Source organism: Siphateles boraxobius, unplaced genomic scaffold (assembly GCF_051911475.1).
Source record: "Siphateles boraxobius isolate OS27281-9 unplaced genomic scaffold, OSU_SipBor_1 68, whole genome shotgun sequence".
Lineage (NCBI taxonomy): Eukaryota > Metazoa > Chordata > Actinopteri > Cypriniformes > Leuciscidae > Siphateles > Siphateles boraxobius.
Window position 1 is genome coordinate 2,759,171 of NW_027509195.1, and position 13,547 is coordinate 2,772,717.

At 41.8% G+C, this 13,547-nt stretch overlaps 1 protein-coding gene across 12 annotated transcripts in view; it reads left to right on the forward strand.

Moving 5' to 3' along the window:
• The window catches only part of LOC143722639 (band 4.1-like protein 1), a 59,677-nt gene that overhangs the window by 19,512 nt on the left and 26,618 nt on the right, over positions 1-13,547 (forward strand). For all 12 annotated transcript variants that reach the window (XM_077214052.1, XM_077214057.1, XM_077214060.1 and 9 more), the window contains exons 2-3: positions 3,493-3,560; positions 3,778-3,942. In XM_077214052.1, coding sequence (XP_077070167.1) covers positions 3,510-3,560; positions 3,778-3,942 — 216 coding nt within the window. In that variant the 5' untranslated portion in view covers positions 3,493-3,509. The remainder of the gene's footprint in view (positions 1-3,492; positions 3,561-3,777; positions 3,943-13,547) is intronic.

The following is a 13,547-nucleotide window of genomic DNA, read 5'->3' on the forward strand; positions in this document are numbered from 1 at the left end:
TTATTAGGTTGCAGTAATTTGGTTGACATTTTAAAGAAATGTTTTCTCTTTGTCTCTCTGAACTGCACCCCTGTCTCCACTCCACCTGTCTTAGTATTTCTTCAGAAGCTTCCCATATGTTTGAAGAAGAACACATTATCTTTGTTTTATTAATGAATGCATAATCAGAATCAGAGTCATTTTATGAGATGGAACCCCAGGCGATTGTAACAAATCTACCTGCCATCTTTCGGTAAAAGTAGTATTTATTTGTGCAAAAAAGTAGCTGTACAATAAAAAAAAAGCATCATGTTAAAAAATTAACATCTGTTGAATTAATTTAAACATGATTAAAAGTGTTAAACAGAACTGAGACAGTTATTATTAGAAATGGCATATTTTTTAACAACTTTTGTAAAACTAAAAATAATATTTCAGTAACATGCCTGTCTGCTGATCTAACCAAGATTTGAAAATGCGTTGAATTGAGTATTTCTTGTACATTCTTAGAATAAAAGATTCTAATGGTAAATGGACTGCATTTATATAGCGCTTTCACAGAACAAATGGCCACCAAAGCGCTTTACATGTTGCCTCACATTCACCCATTCACTCACTCATTCATACACCAACGGCGGTGTCAGCCATGCAAGGTGCCATCCGGCTTGTCGGGAGCAGCTGGGGTTAGGTGTCTTGCTCATGAACACCTACTTGGGCAGGTGGAACCGGGACTCGAACCACCAACCTTTCGGTTTGTAGACAACCTACAAGAAACACTGAGCTATTGCCGCCCAAATCCTATATTCTATATGGAATATTAAAGGGTGACTCCCAATATGGGATAATTTTATGGATTTATCTTTAATTAAATAATTTAGGTTTAATACATTTTTTATTTTGATTACATATTATGAATACTTTATCACTAGAAAAAATTAAATAATCCATTCAATATGAATTTTTTTTTGCATAAAGGGTTATTTAAAACCCTATGGTTCTATATATAGAAACCCACCGAATCTTTTTTCATATATTAGAGTGTAGTATGTCTCAGTGTTCCTGAACTGAAAATAAAATCAATTGTAGCATTTAGACTAGCTATAATAAAAAAGGCTCACATTTCATTACATTAGCTGTGGGTGAATTGTGCTATTTAATTATGGGTGTCTCCTCTTCATTTAGTAGCATTCTGTGTGAGTGTTTTAGGTTATTTCATTTATTCCTAGTTGTTTTCTTCATGCTGTTGTGCTATGGTCACTTTAACGTGTATGCTGTTTCCTGAGCTCAAGCAGCGTTGACTGAGACCCCAGCAGAGACAGGCTTGTTAAGCCGTTAGCTTACAGAGTTTGTGTTAAGCCATGTCGCAGTATACACACATACTGTACATAGACACATTATGTTTTAAATAGTGGTCAAAATCTTTTGTGTCATATTTTAATTAAATATTTTATATTATAATTATTATAATTTTAGTCAAACACTAAACAATATTTTCATCTAAACATTGATTTGTGGTAACATTGAGGACTATCCATTGACGGAGGCACATAAATTCATTTCTAGACTATAAACTGACCTTCTAAGCCCAGTTAAAGGCCTCATCAATATATTGATCCGAAGACACATTAACTGAAAGTAGCTGGAAAAGCAACTGTAACTATTCTGGTTCTTCATACATTTCTGTAGCGGCCATTTCATTTGGCTCCTCTCATTTTTAGTAGATGATGTGTTTTTTAAAACTAGAAGTTTTGAAGTTTTCTGTACTAGAGTTTTCTTGTAAGAGAGCTTTCAATTTGGACAAATTCTGTGTTGTGCAGGATGAGTCATCAATATTTTTGGTCCCCTTTTCCAGAAGAGAAAGTCTGTACTTTTTTAAGTCACCATGAAATCAAAATGGACTTTTGTAATGGAATATTGGAGTATTTATTATAAATGATTTACCCGTCCACATCATTTGTTTGTTTTGAATTCCCATGCCCTTGTAATCTTTCATCAAAATAACTTCCCCTCCCTCCCTCTTCCCTTTCTCTTCTCTGATAATGTGTTTACTGACTTTAAATGTTATAAATTCCTATTTCTTGACACTTTATCTTATTCTATCAGCCTATATTCTCACCTATAGAATCTATAGCATCTATAGAACTGTCATGACCTAGCAATAGGCTCACGTGGACAGTTTGTTTAAATCTGACAACAAAGATTTATGTTCCCCAATCCTAAACTCCTCCCCGTCATTTCTTGTCCCCTGTTCTATGTATAAAAGCATCAGGACAACTTAAACCCTCAAGGCCATAACAGTTCAGCTAAAATAATTAAAGCATTAAGTCCTCCATTAAGGCAAAGTGCAGAGTTTCAGTTAAAACCGGTTAATTGGTAAAAGAGATAAGTCAGCGTCCAGAGTTAAATGTATAGATTAGCCATTTAATGGACTGGCGGTTTGTCTTCTGACTGAATCACGGGTACATTTGGATAGTGGGTAGTACTTAAAGAGTGAACGATGAAAATTAGCATGGCCATATAAGGAGGTTTGTTTGTTGTAACTGCAATGCTTTTATTGAGTGATATTTGGAGATTTTCCATGTGGGGAGATGTTTGGGGCTTTTAGTAGCACAGCGTGGTGCAAGTGAATGAGATGGAAATGAAGGCGATTAGCATATTCACAGTGGTATCAAACTGTCAAGCTGCAACACCTCAACACCATTAAACATGGAGAAGTTTATTTGCTAAAAAGGATTGTAGATTTAGTCAGGTTTTAAGCGTTTTGCTTTTTTTATATAGAGCTTCTACATCCATCTTTCTTATTTTCACCAAGATTTCTATTCTAGAGAAAGAAAAGTAGCATAGCCAATACATAAAATGCTAATATTTTACTCATTTCAGTAAGTGCTTCATTTCAACATAGTACATCTGTTTACTCAAACTGTGTATCACAGCAGGTTAATTTATTGATATGAGATCATCACTAGCTAATGTTGAAGACAAGACATAAGGTTTGACACATAATGTTTATTTTTCCATCAATATAAGTCAATGAACACATTCCTTGCGTTATAAGTCACCAGATGTCCTCTCTTGATTCGGTATCGATTCAGTATAGCTTAAAGAGACTGTACTGGTCATTTGGTGACTAACTATGAAACATTCTTCATGCAGCATACATGAACATTTCACAGCATGGCTCATCAGATAAACCAACAGATGTGTTTGTTATTCTACTATCAAATCATATTAAAGGGATAGTTCACCTAAAGATGAAAATTCTGACAATTATTCAATAATCTCAGGTTGTTCCAAACCCATGTTCATTTTGTGGAATACTGGATACGAGAGACATGAACGTAGCACCAGTATGTTGTAAACGGTCAAATTCACAGTATGTTTATGTTCATTAAAGTATGCTCATTAGCCTGTTAGGCCTTTACCGAAGTTAATATGAAATTAATATGTAGAGTGAGTGGAAAGTTTAATCTGTTTAATGAGTTTGTCCTAATCCTTTTTTTATTATTACTTTAGGGCTGCAAGTGATTACTATGTCAGGGAGAAGTTCAACCACAAAGAATACAGCAGACGGAGGTTATATGGTAAGCTTAAGATGTTTAATTTATTAAAATATCATGCCTTATAATACGTTTGACAATGCCATGCAACTTTCTATCGTTTGAGATTCATTCATAAAACATCCTTGCATGCATTGCATTTGATTTCAGACTATTTTCGTTTCTAGACCGGAAAGCAGATTTGTTTCAACTTTGTTTTAAAATTTGTTTAGAACTATACCCTTTGATCACTTATATTCAGGATCACGATTCAAAGATGTCAGATGAGCACAGAGACACGGATGATTCTTCGGAGAAAACGCCAAGTAGGATGTCCAGATCCCCGCAGAAATCCTCCAAAAGACAAAAGACAGTGCCTGTGAAAGTCACTCTGCTGGATGGATCTGCCTATGAGACCGGGGTGGAGGTACAGCAGTTGCTTGCGTGCGCTAAAACTAATATGTGTTGCTCTGAAGAAACATGGTGCCAGACCTCTAGGGCTCACAGCTATTTAACACACTGTTGTGCTGTAGTGTTGAATTCCTTTGTCAAGTCAACCACACCTCTGCCGACTGCTTAACCAGCTAGATTAGTTGTGATGATTTTTCCAGTAGTTGATTTATTCCCTGTGTAATTTTTACATGTTTTAAAAATGTTTCAGTGTATATGTATTTCTTGAAAGACATTATACTTTTTTTATTTAGCAAGGATGCATTAAATTGATCAAAAGTAAAAGTGAAGAGATTCATGATTTCCACAACAAGAAACTGTAATCATAATCTACTTGACAAGATTCAACATTTAGTACAAATCTAGTTTAACATTTTTACTTAATACTAATGATTGAATATGTTAAACTAGATTTTTACTGAATGTTGAATTTTGCCAAGTAGATTATGATCATCGTTTCTTGTTAAAACAGTTGCATTAGAATAACAATATGTAGATGTTTATTACTAAAATATTTTAAAACATTTAAAATTGCATAGACTTCAATAGTGACACAAACTAAACGAATTTTTCAAATAGTGTCTGAAACTGATTTACTGGAAAAGTTTGAAAGAACTTATTCAATGAAATGAGTAAAACTTCCTAACTCCATCTTCATTTTTGCTGAGTCTTAAAGTTAAGGTAGGCAATATTTTTGAGGAACATGAGGTAGTTAAACACAGTCTCTCGTGACATTTTGCAGATCCTTCATGTGCTTTGAAGGAAGTGTGGCTTTGGAAAACGCTCTGAAGAAAGGGTGGGATCTAATGTTTTCAAAGCTAGCTTGCTATTGCTAGCTACTCTTAAATTGCCTACCCTACCTTTAAATTAGGGGTGCTATGAAAATATATCAGTTTTAGCTCTCTCATACTCAGGTGTGCGAGTGTGAAACTAGTCACCAGTCTTTTGAAAACTTAACAGCAAAACAAAAGAAAATTTGAATCACTGCAATATTTTAATTTTTAATTTAATTAAAAACTAAATTAGGAGTGAAAAATGTATTTCAGTTTAATTTGAAATCTTTTTCAAAAAAGTATAGTGCAAATTTTTCATGTATTTTATACACTTAAAAAATAACTCAACTGAAAATATACACTAATTGACCCATACCAACCACCAGCTGTATTGACAATAGGAATATGTATAGATATTTTAAAAAAAAAAAAATCACAATGATGATCCCTGGACCTCACATTTCAATGCCTTCATCTGAATTTCATGTTCCCCCGCTGCAGTGCTCTGGGGAGTTACAGCACATGAGAAATGAATGCTAGTGTGGGCTGATGGGGGCGGGTGTTCATTGATAGGTAAAAAGCTATCCAGGGAGTGCCACATACTGCTCTGAGATCAGTGCCATGTCTGCCTGTGTGCCCCGGGGGTCTGCTGGCTGATGGATTTCCAGGGTGTATTCAGACATGGCTCTTCTCTGGGGTCTTATCTGTAGCTCTCTCTGGTAGTGTGTCCCATTACTGATGCTGCAACACCTACTGCGAGAGAGACAGACTGTCCAATCTAAAGGTCAAAGGCTGCCTATGCTTCTAGTTTTGTACGCTTCACTGAAGGGGAGGAGGATGGGAAATCTATAATTGTGACATGTTGGTGGTCCCATGGAGTAAATAATACTTCAGCCTTTCAGAGGAGGGTATACCAGGCTTGTGTATTTGTCACCCTTGGCTAAAGTTCACCCTGATTTTAAACATTTGTCTTCATTTACTCACCCTCAGCTTTTTCCAAACCTGCTTGTCTTTCTTTCTTCCATAGAGCACAAAAGAATACAATGTCCAAATTCCTTTCCATATAAGAAAATAAAAAAGGATGTTGATTCACAAAACGTCTCTGGTTACGTATGTAACCCTAGTTCCCTGAAGGGAACGAGACGCTGCATGACAACGCTTTGGGAACGCCCCTGCGTGAGTTCGTCATAAAGCACGTATGAAATCAGTCCAATGACGAGACGGAACGTCATAGGCGGGTGACGTCATCGACCAGGAAATTATATAAGCACCCCAAAACACAAGCGCGTCGACCACCCACTTGCTCAACCTCTGCTTAGATACTGGACAGCCCTTCTTAGGGGGTCCGAAGCAAGCGAACAGTTGTTCACTCTTTCTCCACAGGGCAGCTCTGTGGACATACGCATCTAAAGCCCTAACAGGGCAGAGCAGATTTAGTTTCTCTTGGTCCAATGTCAAAAATGGAGGAGGACAGAAAGCCTGCAGTACAATATGCCTGACCACATTAGTTGGAACCTTGGGAACATACCCCGGCCTAGGAAGGAGGAAAGCCTTAACCATGCCGGGTGAAAATTCCAAGCACGAGGGAGAGACCGACAGAGCTTGAATATCTCCTATTCTTTTTAATGAAGATATAGCAAGAAGAAATACAATCTTTAGAGTGAGGAATTTCTCAGAAACTTCTTCAATGGGCTCGAACGGTGCTAGAGAGAGACCTTCTAGAACAACCGCCAGGTCCCAGGTCGGCACCCTGTTACGAACTGCTGGCCTCAGCCTCAGAGTGCCACGAAGGAAACGGGTTACAATTGGGTGTCTCCCGAGTGAAGATCCACTCAAAGGGATGTGGTAAGCAGATAAGGCCGCCACATACACCTTCAGTGTGGAGTGGGATAACCCTGTGGAGAAGCGCTCCTGAAGGAATTCCAGCACTGCACCCACTGGGCAGTTAACTGGGTCCAGCTGGTGTTCTCCACACCAAGAGGTGAACATTTTCACCTCAAGGCATATAATTTCCTAGTGGCCGGAGCTCTGGAGTGGAGGATGGTCTCCATGACCTCAGTCGAGAGACCAGATTCTATGAGCTGGGCCCCCTCAGAGGCCAAGCCCACAACCTCAATAGATTGGGGCTACCAACAGTAGACTGACCCCGTCCCGGCGAACCCTCTCCAGAACTCCTGGGAGCAGAGCAATCGGGGGAAATGCGTACAGGCGTGACCTCTGCCACTCCTGTACCATAGCGTCCAACCCCAGAGGGGCTGGAGGACTTAGGGAAAACCACAGTTGACAGTGTGATGTTTCCCTGGATGCAAATAGGTCTACCTCGGCACGACCGAAATGTTTCCATAGGAGCTCCACCACCTCGTGGTGGAGTCTCCATTCCCCGGGCCTCGGCCCCTGCCTCGACAGGATGTCTACCCCCTGATTTAAATACCCCGGGATATAAATCGCCCTCAATGAAAGAAGCTTCCCCTGGGACCATAGAATGATCTGCCGAGCCAGCTTGTATAACGGGCGTGAATGCAGAACCCCCTGATGGTTTATATAAGAGACCACCGATGTGTTGTCTGACCGGACAAGAACATGATGACCTCTCAGGTCTGGGAGGAAGTGTTTCAGAGCCTGAAACACCGGCAGCATTTCTAGACAATTTATATGCCATTGAAGCTGATGGTCCTGCCACAGACCCTGAGCTAGCGACCACTCATGATCGCCCCCCAGCCTGTGAGAGAGGCATCCGTTGTTAGTGTTGCACGACGACACGGAGCCCCCAACAAGGCACCTAGGGACAGGAACCAAGATTTTCATTGGACACCGTCGCGTGACCTTGATCTTGCGGAGCGGGTTTCCCTTCGGGGAGAACCCCTTGGTCCTGAGGCACCACTGCAGTGGTCTAATGTACAGCAGGCCGCAAGGTATAACGTTGGACGCTGCTGCCATCAGACCCAAAATTCTCTGATACTCTTTTACAGTGAGTGACTGGCCTAGCTTTGCCTGTTTGACGGCTAAGAGAATCGAAGCTATACGAGCAGGAGACAGACGTGCTTGCATCGTCGTCAAATCCCAAACCACGCCCAGAAAAGTGGTCCTCTGTACTGGAGAAAGCACACTCTTCTTGGCGTTGAGCCTCAACCCCAAGTTTTTTATATGGGCGAGAACGACAACTCGATGCCGAATCGCTTGATGCTCCGATTGAGCCAGAATCAACCAATCGTCGATATAGTTTAAAATGCGGATGCCCTGGAGTCGCAGTGGAGCCAGAGTGGCGTCCATACATTTCGTGAAAGTTCGGGGAGACAGTGCTAGGCCGAAAGGAAGAATCCGATATTGGTACACTTCGCCCCCGAAAGCGAACCTCAGGAACTTCCTGTGTTGTGGAAGGATGGAAATGTGGAAGTATGCATCCTTTAGATCTATCGTGAAAAACCAGTCCTCGGACCTGATCTGTGACACGATCTGCTTGAGAGTCAGCACCTTGAACTTGAGCTTCCCTACTGAGCGATTTAATAGGCGCAGATCTAAAATTGGACGCAACCCCCCATCCTTCTTTGGAACGATGAAATATCGGCTGTAATAACCCAACTCTCTGCTGGGAGGAAGAACTCGTTCTATAGCCCCCTTCAGCAGCAGAGTTTTCACCTCCTGTTCCATAACCAGAGCCTGCTCGGGGTCCACCACTGTGGGAAGAACCCCTCTGAAGCGTGGCAGGCGTGATCTGAACTGAATCGCGTACCCGTGCTCGATAGTCTCCAGGACCGACTGAGATATATTTGGATGGCTCTTCCAATCCGCCAAAAATTCTACTAAGGGTACCAGTCTCTCGAGACTGGCCCCTGGAATAATTTGAGTGTCAGACACAGTGCCCTGTAACGGCGCACCGGCAGGGAACAATTGGTCTAACCGCTCCACACCGCTCCTCGGAGCGAGCGAGCGTCCCTCGGGAAAGCGCTCGCTGGGACCGTCTACGCCCCGGCACGCAGGCGGGGTTGGCAGAGCGGGCCCCTGAGGGCACCGAGAGAGAACGGACGCCGTATACTGAGGCGAACACCTTTCTCTCTTGGTGGGGACCACCCTCAGTACCCTGACGTTTGTGGCGTCAGGGCTTCTTCGACGAAGCCTTCCTGGCGACAATAACCGTCCTCAGATCGGCTTTGCCCCTGGAAGACCTCGACTGAGAGCGCCGCGCCTCGGCCCAGTCTTGCTGGGGAGGAGCACGAGACGCAACGCTCCTTTTCTGTTGCGCCCTGTGCGAGGAGCTACTCGACGGCCGGGGCTGCTCTTTTCGCCCAGCAGCCCCGGGGACATGCACCCTGAGGGGGAGGAACTTCTGGAGCACCGCCGCCTGCTTCTTCTCTTCCTGAAACCTCTTGATGACCGTATTTACAGAGTACCCGAAGAGGCCAGCGGTCGACAGCGGAGCGTCCAGAAGGAAGGATTTCTCTTTCTCCTTCATGTTGGAAAGATTTAGCCATAAGTGCCTCTCCGTCGCTACCAGGGCTGCCATAGAACGGCCTACTGATCTGGCCTTCTCCTTGGTGGCACGGAGAGAGAGATCGGCTGCCTGACGTAACTCTCTCAATACATCAGCACTCATTTCCTGCCCCTCACTAATGTCTTTCAACAAATCAGCTTGTTAAGCTTGCAGAATGGACATGGTGTGTAAACAAGATGCTGCCTGTCCAGCCGCCGAGTAAGCTTTGCCCACCAGAGCCGAAGTGTTTCTTAGTGGTCTGGTGGGCAACGCCGGTGTTTTGAAGGACGATGCCGCGTCAGGAGAAAGGTGGCTCGCCAACACTTCCTCAGCCTTAGGCATCGCCCCATAGCCATAAGATTTAGCCTCAGAAATATTTGAATATATAGATGTTTGCTGGGTAAATATTCTGGACGAAACCGGTCTTTTCCATGATCTCGACACCTCGGTGTGGAGATCAGGAAAGAATGGGAGACACCGGCGTGGAGGTGCAGCGCGAGATGGCAAAAATCTCTCATCCAGCTTGCTCTTAGATCTAGTCTATCAGCTGGCCACTCAATGCTTAACTTTTCAACTGCAAGAGTTAACACCTCTATAAGCTCCTCACTAGCAGGAGACTGAAGTGACGAGTCCCCAGTCTCTGCAGTATCCACACTTTCAACGTCCAGTTCCTCAGAACTGGATAGCTGAAGTGATGGTGCTTCAGCCCGGGCGGAAGAAACCGCAGCGCGTGCTTCCAAACCCGGATCTGAGGCGCTGGATCTACCAGGTAAGGGCAGAGATAGGGCAGAGCCCGTCTCAATCCCCGCTGATAGATCCATCTGCGAACCCCACAATTGAAGCCTCCGCTGTGCCTCGGCAGCAGCGGGACCCGAACCGTGGGGAGAGCGCACCGAACCACTCTTCTCGAAGAGGGCTCGGCGGGAGCGGTGTGTTTTCATGGACAAATGCTCGCAATGCACACAATCAGCTCCATCGAGAGCTGACTGGGCATGTTGCACTCCCATACAAACAACACACAGATCGTGAGTGTCCCAACCCGTGATATAGCGTGGGCAGGGATGAACACACTTTCTGAACTGCTGTTCGCTCGCCATTTTATATATATAAATATTAGGGCTGTCAGTTAAACGCGTTATTAACGGCGTTAACGCAAAACCATTTTAACGCGATTAATTTTTTTATCGCGAGATTAACGGTCTTTTTGGTCTAGCAAACTTTGTAGTTTTTTTTCACATGCTTTTGCAACAGGACGCGGCATGCGCGGCGCTGCGCTATGAAACCCATTCATTTCAAGGGCTTGCGCCGTGCGAGGACGTTTTGTTGCTTCGTCGACCAAAGCGCAAGTGGATCTAGACCGGAAACAAAACAACAGGCACGCGCACACACACTTGTTTGGGCTTGCGAGCCGGCCAAATAGGTTAAAGTTACGTTTTGAGTGGATGACGAGCGCGAGAAGCCGAAATGGATGCCAATAAGATTCTGAATGGAAAGTTTACTTTTAAAAAGTTGCCAAATGGTTCCATTGACTAGACCAAAGTGATATGTGTGTTTTGTCGTTATGAACTGAGCTATCATCATCGCAGCACGTCCAGTCTGAAATACCACTTGATGATGGCCAAGCACACACACACACACCTAATGCTAATTCTCCGCCCCCTCGTCAATATCAGTACCTCGTCAGTATTTCTTTCACCCTTTTATTGACAGTGTTACATTGTGTTACAAAGAAATTATTTGCTCCAAGTGAGAATGTTAGTGTGAAATTGAACACAGTATTGCCTATGTTGTTTTCAATAAAAAAAATGTGCACAAAGAAAGCAATCCACTTTTTTCATGTTGATAAGAGCATTAAAATGAGAAAAAATAATGAACAAAGAGAAATCAAGAGAAATTTAGAATAGATAAAAATGTGCGATTAATCGCGAGTTAACTATGACATTAATGCGATTAATCGCGATTAAATATTTTAATCGTTTGACAGCACTAATAAATATATATGAATATCGTCTCTTTTATAGTTTTTTTAAATGTGAAAAACTCCTGCCTAGCAACTTCTAGGAACAGACAAAAACACTTGAGACACAGACTGATATAATTCACACACAGAGCGCTTGCTGTAGACTCAGAAGCTGACGCGCTTGTGTTTTGGGGTGCTTATATAGTTTCCTGGTCGATGACGTCACCCGCCTATGACGTTCCGGCCCGCCATTGGACTGATTTCATACGTGCTTCATGACGCACTCACGCAGGGGCGTTCCCAAAGCGTTGTCACGCAGCTCGAGTTCCCTGATAGGGAACTGTCTATTACAGTTTTATTAATAGTTTGAGTTATGTTTTTGTGTTATATTCTCCACTTTAATTTCATTTTAAGGCCGGGTAGGCAATTTCGAGTGGCTAGCAACAGCAAGCTAAGTTTAAAAGCATGAAATCCCACCATCCCTTTAGAGCAGCTCCAAAACCACGCCTCCTTCAAAACATATGAACGCACACAGTAGAGTCTGCATAGCGTCACGTGACAAAAGACGGCACATAACATTACAATAATAATGAATGTGAACAACTTACAGAGCTCTTTCTTGTACCACCTGAATGCTGAAGGTTAATTTAAGAGTTGATAGTGTTGATAAATGCATAAATCCGAGTCTGAGGACGTGAACAGCTCCGGGTTGAACGTCACAGTTTGCTATCTTGTAATTACGATTACGACATGTGTCATTATTTTATATTTAGACCACTTTTTATTATTGATTGCTATCAGTATGTGAAGAGAGTTTCAACCAGAATAACAAAAAAGTGTTTATGGAACAAATTGCCTATCCTATCTATACATTTTTTTTAACAAATCTATATATATTTTTTTAAATTCATTTTTATTGCAGTTTTAGTTTTAGTTATTTTAGAACATCAAGCTGAGAAAATGAGAAATGTCGCCCTGAAAACTAGCTCAAATAAAATTATGTTTTTTATGGTTTTAGTTTAGTTTAGTTTAGTTACCACTCACTGATCTGGATGGATAAATTGCTTAATAAACCATATCAACACAAATTAAGCCTAAAAACTGTTTTAAATTTTTAAACCAATATCATGTTTTCATCAAATAAAATGTTTGATTTGTCATTGTTTGTGTAGGCCGTTTGCTCTACTTCTTTATAAATTGTTTATTTACGCACGCACGCATCTCCTCTGGAACTTAAAAATTCATAAAGGAAATCAAAATATTTTTCATGTTCCACAGAAGAAAGTAAGTCATACAGGTTTGGAACCACATGAGGGTGAGTAAATGAATGGGAACATAGTTTGTGTAGCATCAGCAGCATTATTAGCTGTTTGATAACATAGTCAAGCAAAAGGCAAATCATATTAATTACCGTTATGTGTCTGCCGTTGTAAAGAGCGATACCACTGTGCAGCGTTTACCTCAGTAAGTTGACCGAGTGAATCTCTGAGCTGGTGTGAGCGAGTGGAGGCGGGGCTAATTAGCATATTCTTGGAACGTTTAAATATGTAATTTTGGTGATCAAAGATGAGTTTTAAGGGATACAATTATTGACTACAGGAGGACTTTAAGATGTTAATATATTGCTGTGACATTTGTGATGGGAAGTTTGTTAACTACAATAATAATAACCTGTTCACTTTAATTTTATGGAACAAAGCAGCCTGAGAATATAGCTAGATATCATGTTTTCTTTTCCACAGAAGAAGGAATGATTTGAGTGAGGATGGACTAACTGTCTCTTTAAGTATCTGATCACTCCACTGAAACAATGGCTTATTCTTGAGTTGATCACAGAGAGAAGCACAATCTCAAGAGTAATAGATCTAAAAGCATGTTAAAGTATGTTTCATTTATTCTTTCTGTCACATCATCAATAATAAAAATCTTTGCACTATACTGTGGATAAAAAAAGAGCACATCTTATTACGAGCCTTGATGATGGAAGTAAACTGTGAAAGTACAATACCGCCTGAAATCACCAATGGCAACAAATACAGTATACCGATGTTAGTCTCCAAGTACAGTTCTGCACCCAGGGATCCATTAAAATTGAGTCTTTCAGTAAAAACTGTGAAATTGCCTTTACATACCAAAATAATGTTCTGTTGCAATTGAGGGGCTTCCTTGCTAACTTAAGAAGCCTTTGTATGGTAGCACACCCACTCTCTCTTTCTCTCTCCCTCTTAAAAAAAACCTTGTGCTTCAGCCATGAGAGGCCGGGGAAGCGACACACACACACACACACACACACACACACACACACACACACACACACACACACACACACACACACACACACACACACACACACACACACACACACACACACACACACACAC